This window comes from Corvus cornix, chromosome 2 (genome assembly GCF_000738735.6).
Source record: "Corvus cornix cornix isolate S_Up_H32 chromosome 2, ASM73873v5, whole genome shotgun sequence".
Classification (NCBI taxonomy): domain Eukaryota; kingdom Metazoa; phylum Chordata; class Aves; order Passeriformes; family Corvidae; genus Corvus; species Corvus cornix.
In genome coordinates this window covers 114619245-114644544 of record NC_046333.1, presented here as the reverse complement: position 1 = coordinate 114644544, position 25300 = coordinate 114619245, and the positions used below count along the sequence as shown (strand labels likewise).

General features: G+C 42.0%; 1 protein-coding gene across 1 annotated transcript in view; it reads right to left on the bottom strand.

Moving 5' to 3' along the window:
* XKR4 (XK related 4) overlaps positions 1-23477 on the bottom strand; it is a 236768-nt gene extending 213291 nt beyond the window's left edge. Inside the window, exon 1 of the mRNA XM_039549272.1 lies at positions 22542-23477. Within this exon, the coding sequence (XP_039405206.1) occupies positions 22542-23383 (842 nt within the window). The 5' untranslated portion in view covers positions 23384-23477. The remainder of the gene's footprint in view (positions 1-22541) is intronic.
* Positions 23478-25300: the final 1823 nt, after the last annotated feature.

Genomic DNA, 25300 nt, shown 5'->3' with positions numbered 1-25300 from the left:
CACCAGAGTTGGATCAATGTTACACAGGAGGCGTTTGTGAACAGGAAAGGTAACACTCCCAGCTTTAATCTAGTAAAAGGAAAAAGAATGATAGGGGAATGGCAGGGGGGATGTCAGCAAATGCAAGAAAGGGACAGCAACAACAGCCCAGGGCTAGAAATACAGAAGTAAGGAAGACAGCAGGGAAAGCCACTTGGGGAGATATTTACAGTGCCTGACTTTTCCCATGCTCCCTAGGTTCCTCCTACGGGCAGCAGAGGAGATGGGCTCTTCCAGGGTAATAATTCAAAGCACCAAGCAGCTATAACCAGTCTTCTGCCATCAACTCCCCTCCTGGGGGAGACTCCCTCCTCCAAGCTGAATGCAAGATGAGGTTTCCTAGGATAAATGCAGTCTTTGTGAATTCCCATACCATAGATTTTCAAAAATGCCAATCTCCTAGCTCTCATTTTAAAGGCCCGGGTAAAAATTGTCACTGACATGAGCGGCAGTACACTTTGGCCAATGCTGGTACTTGTGAGTACCCTGTCCTAAGCCCCGCTCTGAGACAACCACAGGGTGATCGGTAGCACACAAAGCCAAGTGGCATCATACCTGTGCTACCACAGAACCTGAAACAGCATCTGAGCTCATGATTTCAGAGATTCTGATCCCAGAAATATCCACTGACAACCTTGCAGACTCTCTTCTCACTGCATCCCCACAACAGGTGTGTGGAACACTTCTTAATTTCTAGATCCCTGGCAGAGCCAGCGTGATCCAGAACAAGCTGACCAGCTCTATTAATGCTGAGATATTTCTACATGTCCTTTTTTTCCCTTTTTTTTAGTCATAAATGTATAGTTTGAAATAAGATGCCTACAATGTTCTCAGAGAGAATGTTTCCAGAGAGATAGTGTCTGAACTGAATTTCAGATTGAATTTTGGATTTTCAGTTCTTCCTACAACAAATCAAGTATTATCTAATGATAGTTCAGGTCCTCCAGAGCAGTGTTATAATTAATCAATTATTCTTTCTTGTTAGGGAGATTATAAGAGAATATATTGTATGAACAATGTACTAATAATTGTGTTACTACTGCACTTCGTAATAACTTTTCAGTTATTTGTGTAGCAAGGACATGCGACCCTCTCCAACTCACGTGGTCCTGGAGACATCAATGGTCTTATACTCTATAGAGTGGGTAGAACATGCAACTCAGTAATCTTCAATCCAAAAAAGTACCACTAGACAGGATAGGAAAATATGTGACCTTGGTCATACTGTATCACATTAGCAGACTATTCCATCAAATAACATCTCAGAATTTTCAAATAAAACAGATCTGCTGTTATCCTTTTATTAGAATCCACAGCTGTATGTTTCATTAGAAAATAATTTGCCTTTCGATTTTTGGTTTTTTCTGTTTAAATTTTCTCTCCTGGAACTTTTAATATTACATCAGACAATTGGCAAATTTTTTTCTAAAAATAAAGAAGGGAAAGAACATTCTTGGAGATCTTGTTGCCCTCTAATGTCTGTAGACACTATTGTCTTGCCTGCTTTCCCAGACAATTCATAACTGGGGAGAATATAGCTCTATTAACCTTGCTTTATCAGCCAGCATGTCAAAATCTGTGCTATAAATCTTCATCTTAATCATTTATGATTAAGAATTCAGATGAGATTTTGTGCAACCTAATTCTACACATCCATCTCTACTTCCCTAATTAAAAACAGACAGCAACAGAGGGGGGAAACCACCCCCCTGAAGTAATGAGACAAAAACAAGCTTTTGTAGGCAACTTTCATTTCTAAGCACTTCTTTTTAATCACCATTTAAGAAAGAAATATGATTAATGATGTTATGTATATCGAATTATACATCTGCTGCTTCACAATGGATTGCTAAATATTGTAGTGCTAGTCCCAGTAGCCCCAAAAATTCTTATTTTTATGAAGCCTCTCTGGTTTCAATTCTTCCCCATCTGTCAGAGAATTTGACATCCATACAATGGAAGTTGCATGGGAGAAAACCATCCAGGGCTCAGTGGGTAAAATTCCTCCCTGTTCAGAAAAGCAATCTAAGACTTATGAACCACTAAAAATCCTCTTGGTCTTTTTACTCCTATTTAGAACTGCTTTAGCTTTAAGCACCAAATTTCAGATATTTAAACCTTAACTTTGAGAGGGAATGCAAAAATGTACCTCATACTGAAACTGAAGTTGTTGATACCCATCACCAGGTTTTCAGAAAAATCAAACTTGAAAGCTACTAAAGGCATTACTTAAGGTGAGACAGCCAACTCAGCCTGTAAATCACAGGCTCTACATGAAAGGAGATCTCCCAGGAAAAGACATAAAGTCTGTCCTTCTATCAGCCTGAAACTGACTTCTCATTATACTTGCTAGATCAGTGCAAATAACAGATTCTTTGTTTGAATGAGATGACAAAAAAAAAAAAAAAAAAAAAAGAATAGCTTAATTAAAATCTGATGTTGGGGAAAGAAGGAAGAAGGAAAAGAAAAATATAATTATGTACTCTTGCATCAACATGGAACAAGTAAGACCCAATTCATAAATGAAAACACAAAATTTCAAAATGACAAGTTGCATTTTTAGCATGAAACTTTTCTCCCTAACATGCAGGCATTTTCACAAAATTACTGGAATTAAAGGTCTTCAAATTTGTCCCTTCTCAGCCAAAAATATTTGCTAAATTCAACCTGACTCCATTATTATTTCCCCAAATGACATTTTTCAAACTTATTTGGGGAGGAAGCAAAGGAGGGCAGGGAGAGGGAATTGCCTGGTTCCATCCTCTGCTGGCTTTTCTAATTGCATTTAAATGATCCATGCAACTGGTCTCCTACAACTTCCCTGAGGGGTAATATTTCACAGTCTAGCTAATCTTGCTATTGAAATGTGTCCTGTTTTTCAGCAAGAATTCCACTAGTATAAACCAGAACTGGACTAAGTTTTGTTGACGTCTGAAAGTTTTTAAGTTAGTTTTCTAATCAATAAGTATATAAATACAGAATATCAGCAGACTATACAAGTCTGGATGGTTTATCAGGGCAAACTAATCTGCCATCCAAGGTGCCTTGTTTCTACTTATGAGCCCAAGTCTTTTGGTCCAACAATATTTTGCTGTATCTGAATGAATGATAATTACCTTTTTAAAAAGAAGGAAAAAAAAAAACCAGAAAAAGAAGCAATGTAAGCCCCAAATAATTTTCTTTCATATTACACACACTTAATACTTGATTTATTCAGTCATCTATTTCTCTGTCTCACTCATGCAACTGAATTTGTCTGAGCTGAGTAAGCACTGGCCAGATTCTTCATCTGCTTGTATGTCTGCTTAGTACAGGTGGCATGGTGCTTGCAGGACCAGAGCTGTGTCCACATCTCTTCACTGTGAGGACTGCTGAGGCATTATTCACCAAACAAAAATCCCAACTTTTTGGAAAAAAAAAAAGTTCCACTGCTTTACTGCTCTCAGTGACTGAGTAATCCCTTTTGTGATTATTATTAGCAACCTTACTATACAACTTAATGGCCTGATCCTATATTTTAGTTTTTCCCCTCGCTTGACTAAGATACTACATGCTTTGTGAATTTCTGAACGGGAGTCAGAAGCCTGATTAAAGGAGTTGGACGCATTATTAAGCCTGTGGGGACTTCATGTGGAGCCTAAAGCAGGGGTGCCGCTGCCTGCAGACCAGAACGCAGGGTAATGTACCCACTTACCTTTTGTACTTTAAACTGGTTTGACACTCAGTAAAGTACCACCTAATTACTTAGGGCTGTGGCACTCTGCACAAGAGGGAAGGCATTCTAGACTCAGACATAAGCATCTTTTTCAGATTTATTCAGTTTCTGAATCACCTAGCACTTAGATTTACATAAAACAAGGGAAACATCACACATCCACATCTGAGGTTAAAAAAACTCTAGTATGAACCAGTCAACAAACACTACTGAACACAGCCTAAAGAAAGTACTTCAACACTATTTGACGTATACCTGTGTCATTACAATTGTAGACAAGGAATATATATTTTGGCCCAGTGATGCAATACCATTCTTTTTCTCATTTAATCTCGTTCTCTGGCTGTTGTGCTTATTCTGCAGTGGCAGGTGAGAATGTTTCAAAGTATTAAAAGTAAAATAAAGTAATTTCAGCAGTAACATGATGTTATTTCCACATTTTGATTTAAAGATACTACAAAATTCTACACACACAAAACCCACATGCACCTCAATTTGCAGGAACTGATGAAAGCACCCTAAAACCCCAAAGCAGGCAGTCTTTCAAAGTACAAGGCACGTGGTCAAAACCACGCAGACTAGCTTTTGTTTGGAGTAGTTTATCCCTACACTTTGGATATAAATGATATAAAGTTACTCAACCTTCAGTGACATCAGTTTCTTCCATCACATTGCAACACACAACTAAACACCTGAATGCTCCCAGGTGATGAGCAGTCAGCAAACTCTCACCAAGGCTAGGTATATAAACTGAAAAACTTGGTCCTGGATATATATCGTCATTGCAAAGCTTAAGCAAAATTTTCTGGCATGCCACAACATACGGAATCTCCAGTTTAACTGTGGTCTCGGGGTATGCCACAAATATACAAGCTGGAATCCTATTTGAGAAGATGTCGAGCAGAAGCTTAAATCATTGACTCTGAAGTTTTTAAACCCCCTGATTTCATAACATGTGACAATACGTCTCTGTGGAGCAAAATCAAACTGTAGAAAGACTCAATTAGTTTTGACTGTATTTCTACCAGCAATTTTTTTAATCTGCTCAGATCCTGCCTGGAGAATAAACAAAATCCCAATATGCTCAGACTAGGCTGTGAAATGCAAACTTCTATCTGATATAAAATTCAGAATTTTGAAAATAAAAAGAGCTATAGTTTGGAAATTCTGGCAGAATGGTAATGCAGTGATTTAAACATATGTCTTCTGGATGAGAGGATGAGAAGGAAGAGGCTAACAACAGGGATGTAAGCTCTCAGTGTGCCATGAGCTTTGGGTTACTCAGTGAAACCATGGCTGTGGCCACACCGTGCCCCTTATAATTCAGCTGCATTGGTTGTACTTAAACACACCTGCTAGGGAGTTAGTTCCTTTCATACTCTACAGACTCTTGCTAATCCCCTTCTTGTCCAGCTCTACTGAAAACTTCCAGGGTGCATTACGGTACTTTCCTTGCCAGACAGAAGACACTCAGCACACTCACTGCCTTTCCTTATAAAATTCAGTAGAGTACTGGGAAAGTTCTCTGGTCGGTCTGGCAGTGTTGATCTTTAGTAAACCTTTTACACTTAAATTCTTTCTCCCTGCCCTTGTCCTTTAACTGTATGACTTCACAAAAGTTTTTTAAAGGAAATGACACTTATAGTGTCACTTACTCATTGATGGATAGTTGGTGAATAATTTTATTTCTCAGATTCCTAAATATGTAGCTGTTTTCCAGTCTTATGGTACCACATTTATACTAACAGATTTAAAATACAGATGCAATTCACCAGCTCTTTCAGTATTCTGGAATTGGAATTATTAATTCCCTTTGATTTTTCAAAGACAAACTAATTTACTGTTGCTTTCACTGCAGTTGTGTTTATCTCTCTTTTACTATCATCATATACATTATCTGTCTACCCTTTACCACTATGCTAAAGTATAGATTATATAAATATATAATTGCCTTTAATGAAAAATTAGGGAAATCACCAAGTCTATCCAGATTATCTTTAACATCCCCTCTCATAATTTAACAGCTGTCTTTCTTCCTTTTTCTGTCCCTGTTACATAGTTGAAGAGTGTTTTGCTATTTGGGGCTTTCTTCTGTAAAGGCCAGATCAGCTTGGATTTGGAAAGTCTCACTTTATCTCCAAATGACCTCTGAGCCTTAGTGCTGCTTAAAGAACTGGGAAGGAAAGATGGCAAGGTGGCAAGGCATTATTTGCAGGTTCCTAATGGTGTTGCAAATACACATTTTGTTTAAGAGCTACACCCTACAATTTTTTCTCTTTTTTTGATGTTCAGATTCCCTGCAGTGTTAGCATTATAATTTAAAAGAAATTTAGGATTTCTTTATATATTTGCTGGAGCAAATTTCTCTTACTAGCCAATTGCCTCAGTTATGAAATTTTGCTCTTTTGGGGAAAAAACCAAACCAGAACAAAGCCTTTAGCAACTTTTTTTGTTCAAGAAACATAAAAGGAAGTTATCTGTGGTCATGCTGTTGAAGGTTATTCAGTGTTATCAGTCTTCCATAGTGTCCTCATTCCATACTGAGAAATTCTAAAAGTTCTAAAATATCCCCATAAAAACCAGAACACTGTGACATATCCTAATATGTTAGCTACTTGATGAGGACTTTTAGCTACCACATGAAAACACCTATGATGGTTACTAACATGTTGTGCTCTCCAGCACCCATTTAAGCAGTTTAAATCCCCCACAATGGATAACGTTTTCACAGATTTCTGGAATGCCTACCCTTCCCTTTTCACAACACTACTCAAGCAGCCCAGTGCTAGCCCAGGTAAACCACCTTTGCAGACCTTCTAAAAAATGAGTTTTTAAACACATATATTCCCCTCTTTCAAGTTATCGTATCATTAATACTCAGTAGCATACCAGCAGGTCTCTAGTTTCAGTTCTCTTTTCTTGGTAGAATCCAACATTCAAGTCCCTATTTCCAGTCATGAATTCACATGATTCAAGTCCTGCACAGATGTTTCCACTTCTTCTCTTTTCTTGCACAGATCTTTGCCAAGTCTGTATCCATGTTTCACGTCTTTCGTTAGGGACAACATTCAGCCACTGAACAGATCAAGTACCATCCTAGCAGCAATGTGCCACTGATAACTTATCAGCACCTTCGAGTTTTCTTTGCTAACCAAATTCCTGTTAACAATTCTATATCCACTGTTCTACCCTCATTTTCCCCATTCTCCTCCTCTTGCACCTATTGTAAACATATATATATGTTTAAAGTCCTTCTTCCAGATGTGTCAGCACCAACCTGAGACCAGTTTCTGAGTCAGACAAGAAGAATATGTCTTTAGATGTTTCTTTCATCCAGCTGCACAATAACGGCTGATGCTTCAAACACATCCCTTGTGGCATTATGAGTTATGTGCTGATCACCATTGCTCCATCATGCATCCAATCTCTTATCCCACTGGAACAAAAAGGAAATTTCTGAACATCTTAAAGACACTTTAAATCAAAGTAGAAACACATCCACCACTGACCTAATGTTTCTTACTTTTACATGTCACTGACCTAATGTTCCTTGCTCCTTCCATGCATGCTGTATGATCAGCAAAGTGCTTCCAAAATGAAAATCTCAGGTGGAGATCTCACGAAAGACCCAGCTAACCACTAAGCTAAATAACAAGACCAGCATTACACTCACAGCAATGAGCCAAAACCTGTGGTGTTACCTTTCCTCCAGTAAGCAGGGATTCCTATGAAGAGGGTATGGCTCCCCTTGAACTGTTCCTAAATCTATTCAGATTGTAGTGGAACTTTGCAGAAAAAATTACTCAGCTATAGCCTTCCTTGTGGGCAAACAGGTTGTGAGAGAAGCCCTGGCTATTTTTTTACCTTATCAACCCGATGAATTGGAGAATATTATACAAGTTTGAAGGGCAATTATTTTCTTCACAAGAACACAGGAAAACATGTTATTCCTCAGTCTCAACTTCAATCTGCTGTTTTCCTGGAGAAATACAGTCCTGGAGTGCCTCTTATCACCTAGACAGTTACAAGTCTCTGTGTATGATTTCATTATATGTCTTTGGCATAAACACTGTCATAGATAGAAGGCTACCTAACAAAAGATACAGACTGTAGAGAACACAAAGGGCAAATGCATAAAATTAAGCATTGTACTGGACATCTCTTGGTTGTAGGCATCCCTTGCCTTCCATACAAACCCACTTCCATGGATAGAAGATAAATTGCTATGGTTTAAATGATTACAGCCATAAACCTTCATGGAAGTGCTTGTTGTCATTCAGCCAAAACAGAAGAAAATTTATGCCAAATTTGTGACAAACCAGTGTGAACACATTTGAGCCACTCCAGAAAAAGCAGTGTAGGAAAAGAGAAATCCTAACCTGAGTTCAGGTATGGCAGTTCTGTAGTTCTAGTAGTACATGACACATATGCCATTGATATACTACCAGCTGTGCATTTTCCTATCAATGGGCAAAAGCATTAGAGTGAGAAGGAATTTGTCTCTTTTTCACCACACCTGTTTATGACCATGAGAAACACAAATTTTCCCATCTCCACCAGTAGCTAACATTCAGTGGTGTTGAGCTACTAGTGGCAAAGGAAGGTAAAAGAAACCAAACTGACTCTTTGAAAAAGCAAAAGAGGTAAAACTTCCAGAAATCACGTTGTCCTCAGTTGATGGATCCCACGTGTGAGACAGTTCAGGAAGGAGAGGCGCAACCTTTCACCCACGGGATAAATCAAAGGTAACTAATATACTGAAACACTGCCTCAAAATAATAACTCAACAAGTTAAAAAAAAGTGACAAGTTCATGAGATGCTAGTTAACAAGGGACAGAGAAAATATTCACATGCTTTAAACTGGTCCTGGGCAACAATTTGGATTCAGAACACAAGCAAGCAAACTCTGATTTAGCATGTAATTAAGAAATCCTCTCTAAATTATGCAACTTTCATTCACTTCTTCAGAAGATATGAGAACACTGCAATCACTTGCCAAGTTTGATCCCAACATGCCGTGGGGCAAATGGAGACCCTAAACTGTCATATTCTATTTAAATCATATGTAGGCTAAAGTGAGTGCGATTGCTTGGTATATTAAATTACTACTAGTGTGTTGATAATTCCTCATGAACAATCTATGGCTCTGAATTATTTATTGAGGAGGAAGTGGCTTTTGAAGTGAACATTATTTCTCTCTCCGAGCTAATGCTTGAATATGATAAAAATAGTTGCCAAGAGAAAAAGGAAATTAAAAAAGATACTTCCATGGCTGACGGTTCTGAGATTCTACCTTATTTAGTCATGGATTTCTTCTCTTTTTGAAATCTATAGGCTAAAATGATGGTCATATTAAAAAAAAAAAAAAAAAGTGGGACAGCCTGTGTAAGGAAATTGCTTGCAACAAATCCCAGGTACATACACATTTAGTGATGGCAATTAATATCATTCCTATTCCCATGGCTTTGTGTTTCTTTGCTTTTGGAATCCAGTACTGCTCATAGAAAAACAGCTTCGAGGGAGCCACAGAGCAGCCTTCCTCTGGCATCAAGAGTGGTACATCACAGAATCAAAGAGCTTTGGCTTGTAGTGCAGATGAAGGACACTTAACAGAGCATGGAGTGACAGCAGGACAGAGAGAAGGACCCAATTCTCCCACTGGTTCTTCAAGTTTGCAGACAGACTTTTCAAAGCTTTGTCCCCTCAAAAGACTTCACAGGTTTTTGAGGATGGGGAATAGAAAGCACAGATGAAGCAGTGACAAGCTCCCACATAGTGAGATAATCCAGTGTGAGACACTCTCCATTACGGCCAAATTAGCATTTCATTGGTGTCGAAGAGGTATTCTCACAATAAAGTGCACTCTTTAGTCACAGTGGCAATATTTATACCCAAAACAATTACTTGAAATGAGCATAAATCCTGCTGTCTTCTCTACGTCTATTAAGATTGCTATTCATGAAGAATTCTCCAAAGAGTGATTTATGAAATGCTATTAGAAGACATATTTCTATGATATTTCTGTAGTTTATTTATTTGAAATTAGTTTATATACAGTAAGCATGCATGAAAACTTTTAGTAAATTTTCTGTGAACAGATTTGGATGTTGGGTTTATTCTTATTTCAAGGTTGTTCTTCAGTTTTCAAGGTGCCAAAGTTAACTTCTTTAATAACCAATCCTTTGTGCCTACTAATTAGAAATATCCAAAACAATTTGCTATTTAAATCATATGTCATTGCTTATGATCCTTGATTGGATGAGTAATGAAATTAAGTAGGACCCATATGAATTGTGAATATTACTACTGAATATGTAATTAAGGTTTTGATTAATATTCTGGCACTCAGGCTTAAAGTACACCTTCCATAAGTATTTGCACTAATAAAGCACAAGCTCAAAAAATCAGTACAAGTCATTAACACAGTCAAACTGAATTCATAAGCGAACTTCAAAAGAATACTTGTAAGCATTCTTTTATGATGATGGGTATGTACAGTGTCCTTTTAAGTTTGACTCCTATATTAGTGCCAGCTGTCAAATAAAGCTATTGGCCATCTTTTCTCCTTAGGTGCTGGTAAAAAATTAAAAACTAGGGATATAGGTTTTGCTGAGATATTGAAAATATCCCATGTTAATACATGCTGATAATTTTAAATGCCAATTGTTTCAAACTCAATGAACCATTTTTGTGGAAATTTAAAATCCTTCAAGACATAGCATTACATTTAAAACTTGAAATTTTATGTTTTTCATGTAATACACTTCCATTTCCCACCTAGCATATGCATTAGGAAAATTTTTCATGTCATTACTGAAATATACTTAATTATGCTGACAATCAACATTTTTCAAAATATTCTTTCCATCCAATACTTTATGCACTTCAAGAAAGCCAATCAGAGTACTTGATACTTAACAAATAGAAAGATATGGATGTATAATTTTTTTTGCTATATAAATCCCCATTTGTAAAACAACAGTAAAAAATTAATTATAACAACTTATTAACATGAATTCTGAAGTAGTATGGTATTCCACATGCCTGTCCTAATAAATGATAGACCTGTAGAAAAATTCTGGCTCTTAGCACAGAAGGAGTGAGTACACAGTGTGTAATGTAATGAAGATATGGGCTGTGTAAGGAGAGCTAGACTCAAGAAAAGGACTGAGTCCAGGTCTGGAATTGATTTTGGGATGAGTGAGGAAAGGCACCGGCTCAAAAATACTCCTCTATTTTAAACATGACTTTAAACCACCAGAAGCAGTAGCAACTCCTCATTACTTCTATTACAGAAGTATCCCCAAACCTGCACATAGTATCACCCTCCTGCTGTTCTAGGAAGTTTTTAGAGGAACAGAACCCTCTTTCAGCTTGCCATTTTTTCAACATGGGTGAAGCTGTTAATAAGTTCCACTGGAAGAGGAAAGGATACACAAAGATTAAAGACTTGCTCTGGGCTGTCTCAGCTTGGTTATGAGATCAGCATTCACTCTCTAAAGGAGCTGTACTTTTACACTGATGAGTGCAAAGCATCCACAAAGTCACAAAACAAGGCAAAATTCTCAGTCTACCTGACAGCACAAGAGTAACAGGTCCAAACTGGCAAGGGAACCGGTCCATTTCAACTATCCATTGCAGCCTTCACAGCTCCTGGGATTTTATGTTCTGCTTCTCCAAACCCACCCTGAGGGGCTGAGTCAGCCTCTTCTGAGATGAACTCAGGAACTAATGATGGGGTGACTTATTTTGCACTCTATGCTAGTTTTCTCAGCAGCCCTCTTGATTTAATCCAACCATCAAGAGAACACTCCCAATAATTAATTAATTCTCTAACCCAATTGGATTATTAATGGAGTAGCTCTTCCACAGAAGTGGCACAAAGAGAATGAAGACAGGTTATAGAAAAATGTACATGTCCAAAATTTAAAAATAATGAATAGCATACTTAAGGATCAAACATAGTCCTTCGTTCAGAAACGTAATTTTCATACAATGTTATCATGAGTTCTTAATTTGCCTGTATGGTAAAAATTGCTAACAAATGGTTGTTGACTGTAAATGCAATCCCTCCTTTTGACACATGCATTAATGCACTATTGTAAAAGTTCAAAGCTGTTATTATCGAGCTCTCTCTGCCACATTAATTATCCTCTGCACTGTATTTGGCTTAACTCGGGTAAATCTTCTGTAAGTACCCAATCTTTACTTACAGAACATCTTCATTTAATATTCTATGAGCTCTGTTTACATTTAAGTTTTTTTTTCAATAACTCTGTATTGAGTCCGGTTTCCACCAGTACTACTGGAAATGTTCTATCCTCAGCCTATTTGTCTGCTATCACCAATACATGTCATTGTTTCTGAAGCTGAAATGTCCAGTGCTTGGAAGCTTCAGGTTGAAGTTGATTCTAGCACCTCCACTTTATTTAGAAAAATTCCTAACCCTTGTTTCTTACACCATTTTTTTCCACAGCATGTTGGATCCAGATCACAAAATAAGGAATTTCCTAACAAATAAGGAAAACAGCTCAAAAGAAGAGGGAATGAGCTAACTTGGAGCAGCAAAAGTAGTAGGTGAAGGAAATGGGGTGAAGGACAGAACTTTTTTTAAGCTATATAGCATATTCTGGGTGTAATAACCTTAAAGCCTTGTAGAAAGAAATCTTTAAAATATTAAAAGCTTACTTTAATAGCCCAATTTACTGTCCATTATAGAGAGGTGTTTATGTTTTCACATGTTTAACTTAAAACATGTTTTGACAGACACAATGAAATAATGATTGGTTTTGAATTGTTTCTACCTACATCATTTTCCATCTGAGTACCTCAAAGTATATTACAGAAATAAGGCTTCATAATATCCATAGACTCGACTGCAAATGTGTACTGGAAAACTAAAGAATAACATCTTCAGAAGTATGCTCTGGTTTTGACTGCCCAAATTGAGCCACTTTAAATATTCTTCTCTTTTAAGAAAATTATTATAAAAAGCTCCACTCCAACTCAGGTAAAAGGGAGGTGCAGTTCTTAATTTCTGAAATACAGACTAAAGGCAACCAAAACCAACCAAAATTATGCATACTGAAAAGCTGGGCTCCACCTACTGTGGAGCTTGAGGTGAGTTGATAAATAAGAAGCTGGGACATGAAAATACAGTTTTATTTTAACCACGAAACTTCTGCTTACATTGATAAAAATCAGCTACAAAAATGTTATCAGGAAATCAACTCAGAGGAAGAACCAGGAACTCAAGCAATTTTTTAATTGCATTTTTTATATTGCTATTTAATTCACTTTTGCAAGAAATTGCAGAGCAAAAGTGTGAAAAAACTTCTGGGTGTACACATCAAAAAAAGCTTTCTTATATCTCTTTTTCTACGTTTGATTACGTATGACAAAGAAAGGTTGATGAAAAAGTGAATAAACCAATCCTTCAGCTATTTCAGTTCATCTGGAGCTACTCCTATAAGCTAAGCAGGCATTTTCATGGAGATCTGTATTATGGTGTTCTTTGTGGTTATACTATACATGAAGCATGAGTGTTTGTAAACACAAATACTGGTGTGTACTTTTAGGGTAAGAGAAAGAGAGAAGGTTAAAGGGTGGAAAAATGTAGAAAAAAAATTAATTAAGCAGTAAAGAAGAAAGACATGGAAATCTGTTTTTGGTCTCATTACAATGTCCTATTAGGTCTTCATCTGTGGCCTCACAAACATGACATTTCTGTCAGTGTTATGTTACAGCTCCAGCAGGAAGGGCAGCGAATGTCCCCATCCAGCCTTGCCTAAGCATCAGTGCAGAAACCACTCAGGGAGACAAGAACTGACGCCTCACAGCTGGAAAGGGCAGTGGACTCAAGTCTCCTAAAATCTGAGCAAATCACAAGGGGCATTTCTCCAGCACTATAAAACAAGGCAGAGTCAGCAATATTTGTTGGGGATATAAGCTCATCATTGTTCATAAAGCAGATTTAAACAATGCTTGCCAACTGGATCCACTAGGGGATTTTGGTGCTGCTGCAGCCCAGTGTCTGGTTTGCAGAGGGCTTAAATGAGGAGGAACTCAGGCTGTGTGTGCTAGGGAGGTTCTGGACACAGCTAAAATGCAGGAATACAAGCCTCTAGGCAGCTTTCAAGTTGAACATTAAGGTCCATTATGTTTAACTTCCTCAAGTAACTTCATACAGAATCACAGAATAACAATATTTGGGGTGGGAAGGGACCTCTGGAGACCATATAGTTCAAGTCTTCTGCTAAATTAAGTTCATAGAGCAAGTTGCACAGGATAACATTCAGGCGTGTTTTGAATATCTCCAGAGAAGGAGACTCCACAAACTTCTTGGGCGGCTTGCTCCAGTGCTCTGTCACCCTCACAGTAGAAAAGCTTTCCTTACAAGGCTGTTAAGCCAAATTTTCTAGGTCATCTTTTCATGTCTATATGCCTGAAGAATATCTAAATTCTGCTTTCAGAGCAAAGTCCTATTATAGATCTGTCTCACAGAAATATTTCCATATAAAGTGAGCCTATAAAGATTAGGGTTGAAGAAAAATAGGAAAAGACACAACTCTATCCATACCCTTCTTTTAGCTAAAAGCTCACACACATTTATTATGACAAAGCTTGTCATTCCCAAGCCACTATTAAATAGTGAAAATATCGGCATAGTGGCTTTCGTTGCTTTCTATGCGTGCATAGATCTCTCTGATGTCTGGTGCTTGATATTTAAAGGCATTTTCCTTGGACCTGCAAGAAGTAATCTACTGATCCTATGCACTATACATGGAAAAACGCCACTCAGAGAAGTTGGCAGGATCCTAGAATAGATGTTTACATGAAAAAATCCCATTAAAGTGAGTAATGTTGAAAACTGTGGCAATGCTAACCTTCATTTTTAAGGGCAGAAATCAATCTGATATATAACAGCAGATAGAGATAAGGAAAACTGTCCATCCATCTGTAGGTTAATTCACTTTATGTTCACCATAAAACATCTGCTTTTTCTCTAAAGCAGCTGGTACCATCCTGGGTACATTAGTCTTGTCTAGGTCATAACTTCCAACTTTAGAACAACAAAAAGTAGTTACTTTCCCTGTCATATCATTGGCTGCTAAAATTCCTCTGAAAACACCCCACAAAATAGTCTCGCTCCATGTGCTCCAACTCGTGACATCAAATCATTTGTGATTGATAACATTAACCACCCCCACTGATTATCCCTGCCAATCAAAAAGATTTATGTGGCTTGCCATACAAGCCTTATGCCATGAACATACTGAACAGCACAGGCTTGTTGTAAAAGGAAAAGTAATGAAAATAATAACATAATATAGCAATTATTTTATCTTGTGGGGGAAAAGTACATTATAACCCATTTCAGCCTTTCAGGCAGGGAAACAGAATGAGGAGAGTGATAAGAAACCACTTCAGCAATCAGAGCCCACGGGGAGATGATAATTCTTGTTATGGTTGTCAGAAAATTCAGGTAAAATCTCTTGGAAAAACATATATCCAAGACCTGTTATTTTTTAATTCTAAAATTTATGAAAAGATGTTTTAGAGTACTCTCCTGTCAGCTTATGCCAGACTGATATCTCACATTTTTATTTATCATTGTTCAGATGAATACTCACTGCAGTGAGAGTTTATCTAGCATTTTCTCTGTGTATCTGACATTTTTGCTGTGAGTTTTCCCAGACATAAAACTCTTCTGTTTTCCTGCCTGCTTCTACAGTTTCTTAAGCAGTCACTTAGGAAATTATTCAAATAATCCCTCTATGGTCAGTGGCTGAAAGGAAATAAACTGGAGTTAGGTACCTAGTTAGGAGGATTAACTGCTATTCCCATGCCTTTTCAGAACCTGCTTCCTTTTCTATATGCTCCCTCAGTTCTCCCTCATGTGCTCTTTTATACCAGCCTCCATTCATTTTAAAAATCAAGTAAATTGAAGCAATTCTTTTTATAGCCTGTTTGCCCCTTCCATGCCTATCTGTCCACTTGACACAATGCATACAACTGACAGCTGTGCTAAAATTGGCAAAAAAAGGCACCACTTTGTAAATATACTTTAGCAACCAAAATTTTCTACTTGAAGTGCAAGCAAAAGCACTATTGATTTTGTCTGTGCCTGATAAATTCCTCCCAAACAACCTGTTTACTGAAAATGTAAGTCACTGTTGTGATTTATCTGCTATACATTAAAAGCTACTTAATTGGAACAGAGAGACAGAAGAACAAGGTAACACTGTTATAAGTGACATAGGAATTGATTTAATTTTAGTTTTATTAGAGCTTTTGTGTATTTGTGGCCAAATCAGTTCTTATGGACAAATATTAAGGACTTAAGCCCTCTGACAAGGAGAATGCTCTCCTGAACAAGTTAAACTGCAATGTAAATAACCTGAAGAATGAAGGAGGATAACTGAGGCTACAGATCATGCTGTGGTGTTATACTTTTTTGCTTTCCCACAAGAACTGTGGACATGCAAACTGACCTTCCAGCAATAAATACTTTCCCTGATGTAAGTAACAGAAATTTTAATAAAAAACAAACAAACAAACAAAAACAAAAACAAAAAAAAAACCCAACAAAAAAAAAAAAAAAAACAACCAAACCCTCATCTGGTTTCAAGAACCTTCTGCAAGTTTATAACATTTAGAAACAAATTGTAATGTGAAGCATTTCTTCGAATTTGTGGTAGGTATGAATAGTCATTCCTTCACAGCATCAGAGGACTCTAGAACAATATCTATATATATGGTGACATGGAATCCTCTGAAACACAAACCCTTGCAATCTTACCAATTTTCCACTCTTGGAAAAAGGCAAATATAAATTCTTCCCCTATATAAGTTTCTAGAAAGCATTCTGTGTATAAAATATTCGTTTTCCTACTAAGCCAATTGAGTGATCAGAAATTTTAGTGCTTAAGCAGTCCTTTGAAAATCTGAAAACTTATGTAACTGATAAATATTCTCTACAGAGAGAATGCTTGTTAATTATTAACATAAAGTATCTTTCTTCTAAAGTACATCAGCATCTTTTACACATAGCTAAGGTTATTAGAATAAACTGAATACCAAATCTGATTTGTATGCAGACTTGTAAGGGATTTTTAAGAACATAGTAAAGCTTCACTTCTGTGTTTCCAAAAAAAATATGAAAGGTACAGACTTCATCTGCATACCACTGTCTTCAGAAAAAAAAGAAGAAAAAAAGAAAAGGAAAAAAAAGGAAAGAAAAAATAAAAAAATTTTGAATATTTATTCTGCTGAATATATTACCAAAAGTTTAAATGTGGTCACTTAAAGGGTGGGCTGCCCCTTCTAATCCTGCTGAGAGGGAAAAAAACCCAACAACTTTATTTCCTGTTTCTGACAGCCCATAACCTTTCCTGAGACCTAAAGATACAGCAAGCAAAATAGTTAGTCAGTAGGACTTTAACTCAAGCACTGCAGTAACTCAATAAAAGAAATATGGCATTGCTGAGTGGCAGCATTTCACTACACTTAGAGACAGATGGGGAGGATATGCAATAATCTTGTCTAGGAAATGGCTATGATTCATAAATTTGGACTCCATGTGACAAATTATCTGACAGATTTCAAAACAGTGAGAAAAACTGGTGTCAGATTGAGATATTATCACATCTTAGTGTGAAGTCCAATGGCAGCTGGAATTATTGACCACATAACTACACCAAACTCCTACACTGCTGCTGAACAAAAGTGTCAAAACCACTATGTAGATCGAAAGTGCAAAAAGAAATGAACCTATTTAAGTTTGGAGTTGAGCTGGGTTAATATTGATGATGTTTTTCTTAATTTGAACTACCTTGCTCATACTTCCAGTTTAGGGGGCCAGTCCTGCTCAGTGGTGAGCACCTGAAAAAGTTGTAAGGTTTTCTCACATGCAGGGCAGACACCATTTCCTTTTTTTTTTTTTTTTTACTTCTAAGAGCATCAAACTATTGCAGAGGTGAAGGTTATGTCATAAGCAATGACATTTCTTTGGCAGATGATCCAGACCTGTGAAAAATGTTTCCACAGGGCACCAGAGAAATTACAACGCACCCTCTCTCAGAATCCAGCATCACCTTTACAACCCTGCTCCAACTCCTTTTTTTTCTGAATAAGAACCAGGAAGGATAAGGAAAATAATGGCTTCGTAGTATTACACATAAACAGAGATAGCTAAACCATAGCATTATTTGCCAGGGAACAAGACCCACTTTGGAACAGACAACTGTCCTGGACAATGCCACCTGGAAAAACAAGTAATCAACTTGGTGTCTCCTCCTCCTTCTCCAGGTGGTTTCCCACAGAGCTAGGAAGTCTCAGTCAAACCCCCTCACTCTGTTGAGAGGGATATGCTTAATCATCTCAGTATTGCAGTATATCCAGAAATAAGTTAAAAGGGTAATTTCCAGTCCTCTTCTTTCCAATGATTCACCCTTCCTCTGGCCTTGTTAGCTGCTGAAACTTGACAGTTCCCTTTCAGGCACTTTGACTGCAGCCTTTCAGACAAAATGATAGACACTGTGGGAACTCCCAAGCACTCGGAGCACCAAGGCAGCCTGCTCACACCACCCTGCTGCAAGGCACAAGAGTTGTCTCAGGGAGCTACTTGCTTTCCAGACACCACAAGATGGGCACCAGCAAGTCCTCCAGTCTCCTCCTCTTGCTCACCCAACTTCCCACAACCCACACCCCCCCCCAGAGCTGACCCTCAGGATCCCTTTACCTAGCTTCAGGAGCATGGCTATCTGATCCTGCCAGACCAAAGGAACCTCAGCCAGAAAATTTTTTTTAAGGAACTGAACCAGCTCCACAGTTGCCAAGTGAACGCTATGATCTCTTACACGCAGTCACCAAGTCCTGCTATCCATTGCAAAATCTGAAAGTCAGGGCTAAGCCTGTCAAGTTTAGTGAATCAAAGGGATGTTCAAGGGCAGTGGTTACATACTCTCAGGCCAGGCTCAAAGGGCAGTAGTTTATCTGAGTCCTACTGGCCCACATACATCTACATAGTCCTTACAGACTATCAATTAAAGCATCCACTTCCATTTCTTCCTTTGAATGGGATAGAAACACCCTGTGCATTACATCCTGCTTGTACCCCCCAGAGTCTGCTAATAATAAGACAGTTTTCTTACAGCACATACTTGGGAGAAGAGTGCTCCATAGTGTGGTTTCCATGCCCATATATTGGTAAAAAGCAGAACACACTGGAAATATGGATAAGGAAACGTACCTGTGTCTATCTCTGAAGGTAGAATCTCATCAATAGTCATATGTTAATGTGAAATTAGCTGCTAACAAATGCCTAGTTGCTGCACTCTGCTGGGGCAAGCAGATCCTCAGAGACTTCACTGGAATTTTAACAAGTGGACAGTGTTATCAGGAAGTCTGTGAACAGCCAAACCCCAGAGGGGAAAAAAAAAATATTCTTCAAAAAGGAGGAATTTGATATTCCATCGTTTTTTTGGGGTGAAAGTTATACCAATTTCAAAAGAAAAAAAATTACATTTTTATTCAGAATGGATTGGCAGCTTAGCTGCTCCTGCAGCTCTCCTTTTTCACACTCTAGAAATAAAAACTGTTTTAGTAATTTTAGATTGCCTACTTCTAGTATTGTTCCATACCACATTAAAGACCTCATTCATTTCCCATTAGCACATTTTAGTCAAAATTAACACATAATCATTTTCAATGATCTGGCTTTCAGTATATTTGTAAACAAAAAATTAATCTCAAAGGAAAAGCTTTGAAATTGTTAAAAGTCATTCTGACAGAACTAATCACTAAAAACATATTTTTACACCTTTTTTTATTTAATTCAAGAATATTAAGAACATTGGGATTGTCAGTTGTACCGCTCATTCCTCAGGATGGCTTCCTTAAATAAGAGGTTGACACAGTTGCCCCCAAAACCTTTTGCAATGGGACAAATAAAGGAAAATTGAAGACCTCAAGATTCAATTCATTTTAAGAGGAGACAGAAGACAATAAATACCACACAAAACCAGAATGATCACCAGTTTCAGTATCTTGAGAATCAGGCACAAGCAAACTTTCTCCTCATTCCCTGATAGAGAAATGATGGACATGTTACTGTCATTTTTACTTGTGGGAGATTCAGTGCAATAAGTAACAGAAAACTTAAATGTAGTTACAGGAGAGCTTTAACCAGGGGCAAAAGAAATAGAGAAGGAAAAATATGAAAGCTAAGAGGAAACTTAATGAGAGGCACAGAACAAAGGGTAACAGGTTTTGTCAACTGATGGTGACCCCACCACATGTGCACTTGTGGTGCTCACTCAGCCAGCATGGTCTGTTCAGCTGTGTCAAAGGAGTTAGTCTCCAAACACAGGCAACTGGAAAACACTTTGGATCATCTTTCAGCCTAAACAGCTTGAGCTATTTGCTCAAGCCAGTGCTTGAGCACAGTTACACTGTGGAACAAACATTCTGAACGATTAAGTGTCTGATTAAAGACACTATTTTACAGAAAATTTCTACAGATCATGTTGGTTCTGATACCATGCTTATGTGCAGAGTTTCTCAGGGTTGATATGACCTCTCCTCTTTGGTGCTGATTATTAGCTGTAGATGTCTCCAAAGGCTCTCCCTAATCAGGAAGATACGTAGGGAAATAAAATGGAGCCACTTTAATCAGTTATGAAGTGCTGATATGAAACACTCCATACTGCTGACCATATAATTTCTAAGTTTGTGGAAAACTGCAAATAAGTACTACGAAGTTACTGACAGACAAGCAACTTGATGGCTCTGTTTCACTGAAAAGAAGAAAAGTGTAACAGGCTAAAAAAAAAAAAATGTGTAACAGGCTAAACCATAAATAATGCCCTAACATGCCTCATCAGTTTAATATTCAGGTAGTCTTACACTGCTGCATATAAAACATGAAGAAAAGCTACTTATGATCAAAAGAGACTCATCTCGCTTTAAATATAGAGGACTAGGTGCTCTTACAAGGAGCAAATCTTATGTTAAAAGACACTGTGCTTCATCAAAAAGCAAGCAGCTGGAGTGCTCTAAATCCCAGACACCTCATCTGACAGAAGAGCTGTACTTCATTGGATCCCACCCTGCTCCACCCACAGCCCTCCCTGCTCTTTGTGTTCTCCAATACAGAGTCGTGACACCAGACCTTGTAAAACTCTCTTCTGTGTCACTCAGCATGATCCACACTGTTTGATTTCTATGTGTATGAGTATCAACATGAATTTCTAAGTACAATTTAAGCCACTGTACTTACTTTTCTATCTCTGTAGGGTGGGGACTAAACATTACACAAAAACCATCGCATTCAGAAAGTCCTAAACTTCTGTTAAACAACTGTGAAAGTAGAACATAAAGGAGCTTACAAGTGTTCAAGATCTGGAACAAAGCATCACTTTTTGTTCAAAATTCTGCTTCCCTCTCAAGTCATGTCATTGTAAATACAAGCACACTTGTAACTTTGAGTTAGTTTCACAAGTCTAGGAAATTGCATTTGTTACAATGAACCAAATACTCTGGAAAGCGAAAGATACTTAGTTCTGGCATCCTAAGATCTTTGGTCAATTATCTAGCAGCACTTGGACTCCTTGATGCTTAAGGGCCACAAGCAGAACTGAGCTGTACTGGATACTGCACTAACAAAGCAAAAGACAGTCTTTGCCCTAAAGGATGAGATGGATATTAAAAGTGCCACCATTAGAAGTTTACAGCAACAACAAATTAAACTCTCTAGTGAAGTAATTGTGAAAAGTCCCTAGTGTTTCCAAAACAGAAGGATGACATAATTTCTTTCCATCCATCAGACAAGAAACCCAAAAGGTATTTTCAGCTGTTGCTTTAGTGCACTTGCCCTACTACATGACCTTCTTCAACACAGCATCTATCTTCCAAAATTCAATATGAATGTTTTACCTCTTTATACACAATACCTTCTGAATTCTGCACTTTTCAGGCAGCACTAAATGTATTTGCAGGGCATTCAGCTCCATATGAATTTTTCCCAGAAATTTGCTAAAATTGAAGGAAAACTTTACTTTTGAAAACTATGATGTCATCTCCTTTTTCAGCAAGTGCCTTTCACAACCTACTTCAGCACATCCTTTCCATAATGCACAGTACGTGTCCATAACACACAGTACGCTTGCAGATGGTTTTGAGAACTGCTACTCAAAAGTTTGATTTAGAAGACATTCCTTTAATACATCACATATACAGAAAATGGATATGCACATGAAGGAGATGACTGTTTGCAGCATATGTACACATAAATCTCAAAACCCAGCATCAGGGCGTTACTGGAAAGTAACTCTTCACTGCCAGTGAAGTTCTCTGCTGGCGGCAAAGGTGTCCTGGCCACATGTGAGGAGACCAGGAGATGCGCATTACCGGGTTATGTCCCCTTTTCCCCGCCGGTTCCCTTATTTTACCGAGCCTCTGGCGCAGGTTTCCCAGGAGGTCCTGGGCACCTGGCGCTGCGCGGGCTGGAGGCAGCCGGGCGCCTCCCGGGGCGGCGGCCACCCGTGCAGCACAGGACGCTCCGGGACCCGGCGGGGCTCCCCTCGGCACCCCGCGCCCGACCAGCCCCGCGGAACCCGGTCACCCTGACGGCCCAGCGGGCCAGGGAGCGCTGTCCCGACGAGGGACCCCGAGGTGGGGCAGGCGGCCGCTCGCCGAACGCAGTCCCGCCCGCGGCCGGGCACGTTCCCCCGTGGCCAGGGGCTCAAGCCCCGGCCTTCGCACCGCCCTCGCCCTGCTCCTCACCTCCAGACCTGCCCCAGCTGCAGGATGTGGACGAGAGACTGCAGGAGCCAGATGCAGAAGGCGCAGGACGCGGACCGGCCGCCGCCAGCGCGGGGACCGGCGGCGCCGCTGCCGGCGGCGTTGCTGCTGCTGTTGCTGCTGCTGTTGGTGGCGTTGCCCTTGCTGGCGGTGGACGCCTGTCGCTGCGGCGTGCTGGGGCGAGCGGCGTCGATGTCCGCGGCCGCGGAGCCGCTGCTCACCAGCAGCTTGCTCTCGGCGGCGGGGCAGTGCCCGGCGGCGGCGGCGGCGCTGTCCTCAGTGCTGAAGTCGTGCGCGAACCAGCGGAAGCTGAAGACCTGCACGGAGAGGGAGCCCAGCAGCACGAAGAATAGGGTGAGCCCGAACCACCAGCGCTGGCCCCGCAGGTAGTAGTCGACCGCCAGCCAGATGTCGGTGCCCACGTCCGCGAAGTACACGGCCAGGGCGGCCAGGATCCAGAGGCAGTCCCACAGCGAGTAGCGCCGCTGCTCCCTGCCCAGCCGCAGGCACAAGGAGGACGAGCCCCCGCCCGAGCCCCGGGAGCCCCCGCCACCGCCCCCTCCGCCGTCTCCTCCTCTGCCGCCGCTGCAGCAGCAGCAGCAGCACCGGGAGCCGCCGCCCGAGCCGTCCCCACCGCCGCCGCCGCTGCAGCACCCGCCCCCGGGCGCCTCGTCGTCGTCGCTGCCGCCGCCCGGCCCGGCGCCGGCGGGCAGCCCCGGGGCCAGCGCCTGCACAGAGCCCGAGTGCTCGGAGTTCTGCAGCGGCGTGAACGCCACCTCGCCGCCCTTCTTCATCTTCCGCCGCCCGTCCGACTTCGCGGCCATGATGCCTCCCTCAGCCCCGCTGGAGAGCGAGCGGGAGCAGCGAGCGCTCCTTTATCCCGCGCCTCCTCCTGCTCCTCCTCCTCCGCCTCCTGACTCCTGCCTCCCGCCCTCCGCCGCCGCGGACCCGCCGCTCCCCGCGTCCCCTGTCCCCACTCCGCGCCGGGCTGCGCGCCCGCGGGCGGCTCCTCCGCGGCGGCCGCGTCCGCAGCGCCGCCTGTCTGCGGGGAGCCGCGCTCAGCCCGCCCGCCCCGCCGCCGCCTCCGCGGGGGCCGGCGGTGCCGGGGCCGCCGCCGCCGCCACGCTCTGCTCGAGCCGGGAGCAGGCAGGGTTGCGCTGCCCGGAGCAGCGCATCCCGCACCCGCCTCCCCGCCCGCCTCCGCCCGCACCCGCCGCCGCCACCACCCAGCTGACTGACGCCGGGAAAGAGGATGACCTCATCCCTCTTCCCTCGCTGCCACCGCCCCCCGCCCGGCACCGGCACCGGCACTGGCGCAGGGGCGGGGAAGGGGGCGCTCGGCGGCCGGGAGGGGAGGGCCCGGCGCTGCCCCGAGGGTGCGGAGCACGGCCCTGCGGCGGCGGGGGGAGGTGGTTTCTCGGCCCCCCAACCCGGGGAGGTGGGCACGGCGGCGGCGAGAGAGCGGGTCGGCGGGGAGAGGTGGGGTGTGGCCGGCGCCCCCCGGGGCCGGGGCCGCGGGAGTGGGGTGTCGCGGCGCTGCCGCCGGCTCCGCTGCCGATCTCCGGGATCCTCCGAACAGTTTGGGTTGTGTCTGCCCCGCCGGCGCGGGGGCGGAGTGGTGGAACGCGGGTGGATGCGGACGGGGCGACCAGGAGGGCGAGAGTCCCCCCGGGCTTCTCACTGCGAGCGGGCACCCTCGGACCGGGGGGAGCCGCCGCCGCCGCCCCAGTGCGGTGACTGGGGCAGCCACGGGCAGCGATGCCCCGCCGTGACGCTCGACGCGCGGAGCGGGACCAGCCCGCAGCGCGGAGCCGCGCTGAGCGCCCGGGCCGGAGAGTTCTGCGCGGGGCGGCGGCCGCTGTCCCGACCGTCCCGTAGGCAGCGCTGCCGTCGCTCCCCTAACTTTGTGAAACGCTGCTGCGAGGTGCAGTTCTCGGATTGTGCCGTGACTCACGCTGCCTCAGAGGCGTTCGGGGGAAGGTGAGGAGACACCGTTTTATTCCGCCACCTGGAGAAATCGTATTTTAGGCGTAAAATTCACCAGGCGAACTCACGACGCCTTTTACTGCTCCCCGCCCCTTTCCTCGCAGCCCCGGCTGCTCATAGAGCACGGTCGCTCCTCAGAGCTCACCCGCGTGTTTCGGTAGCAGAGCTGGCTCCGCCGGCTGTTCCCAGCTCGGGGCAGGGGGAGCGGCCGAGGTCGGGAGCAGCCGTCCCGGGCGGAGCCGGCGCCGCTCTCCGCCGAGGAACACAGACTCCCCCGGGCGGCCCGCGGCAGCCGTCGCACTCGGAGTCCGGCGGGGGACACAAGTCCACGGTGGCTACCCGGTCACGGGAGGCCACCAGCATCCTGCCTCCGGGAGTCACGCGGGAATCACAGGGTTCGGGCTGCTGGCGGGGTGGGGGCGCATTTACCCCCCACCCTTGGCCCTTCTGCCCTCTCTGTCCTCCTGCATCTCCAACCATACGGGATGAGCAACTAATTGACCTCTTCACCTTTTAAAAAATTTTTTTAAGCTTCTCGAATATTTTATGAGCATGCCCTCTCCCTTCTTAAAATAGAGCAGTGAGTTCGTTCAACCACGTTGCTGGAATATCTTAATAGGAATGGCAGTGAGACTGTGATAGGGCAGTGTTACGTTAAGCTCCGTGACTAAATATAGTCCCTTTAACTTCATTAATTAAACAGAAGAAGTCATATGGACAGCTGAGAAATCTGCCTTCTAACTCTTAAATGTACA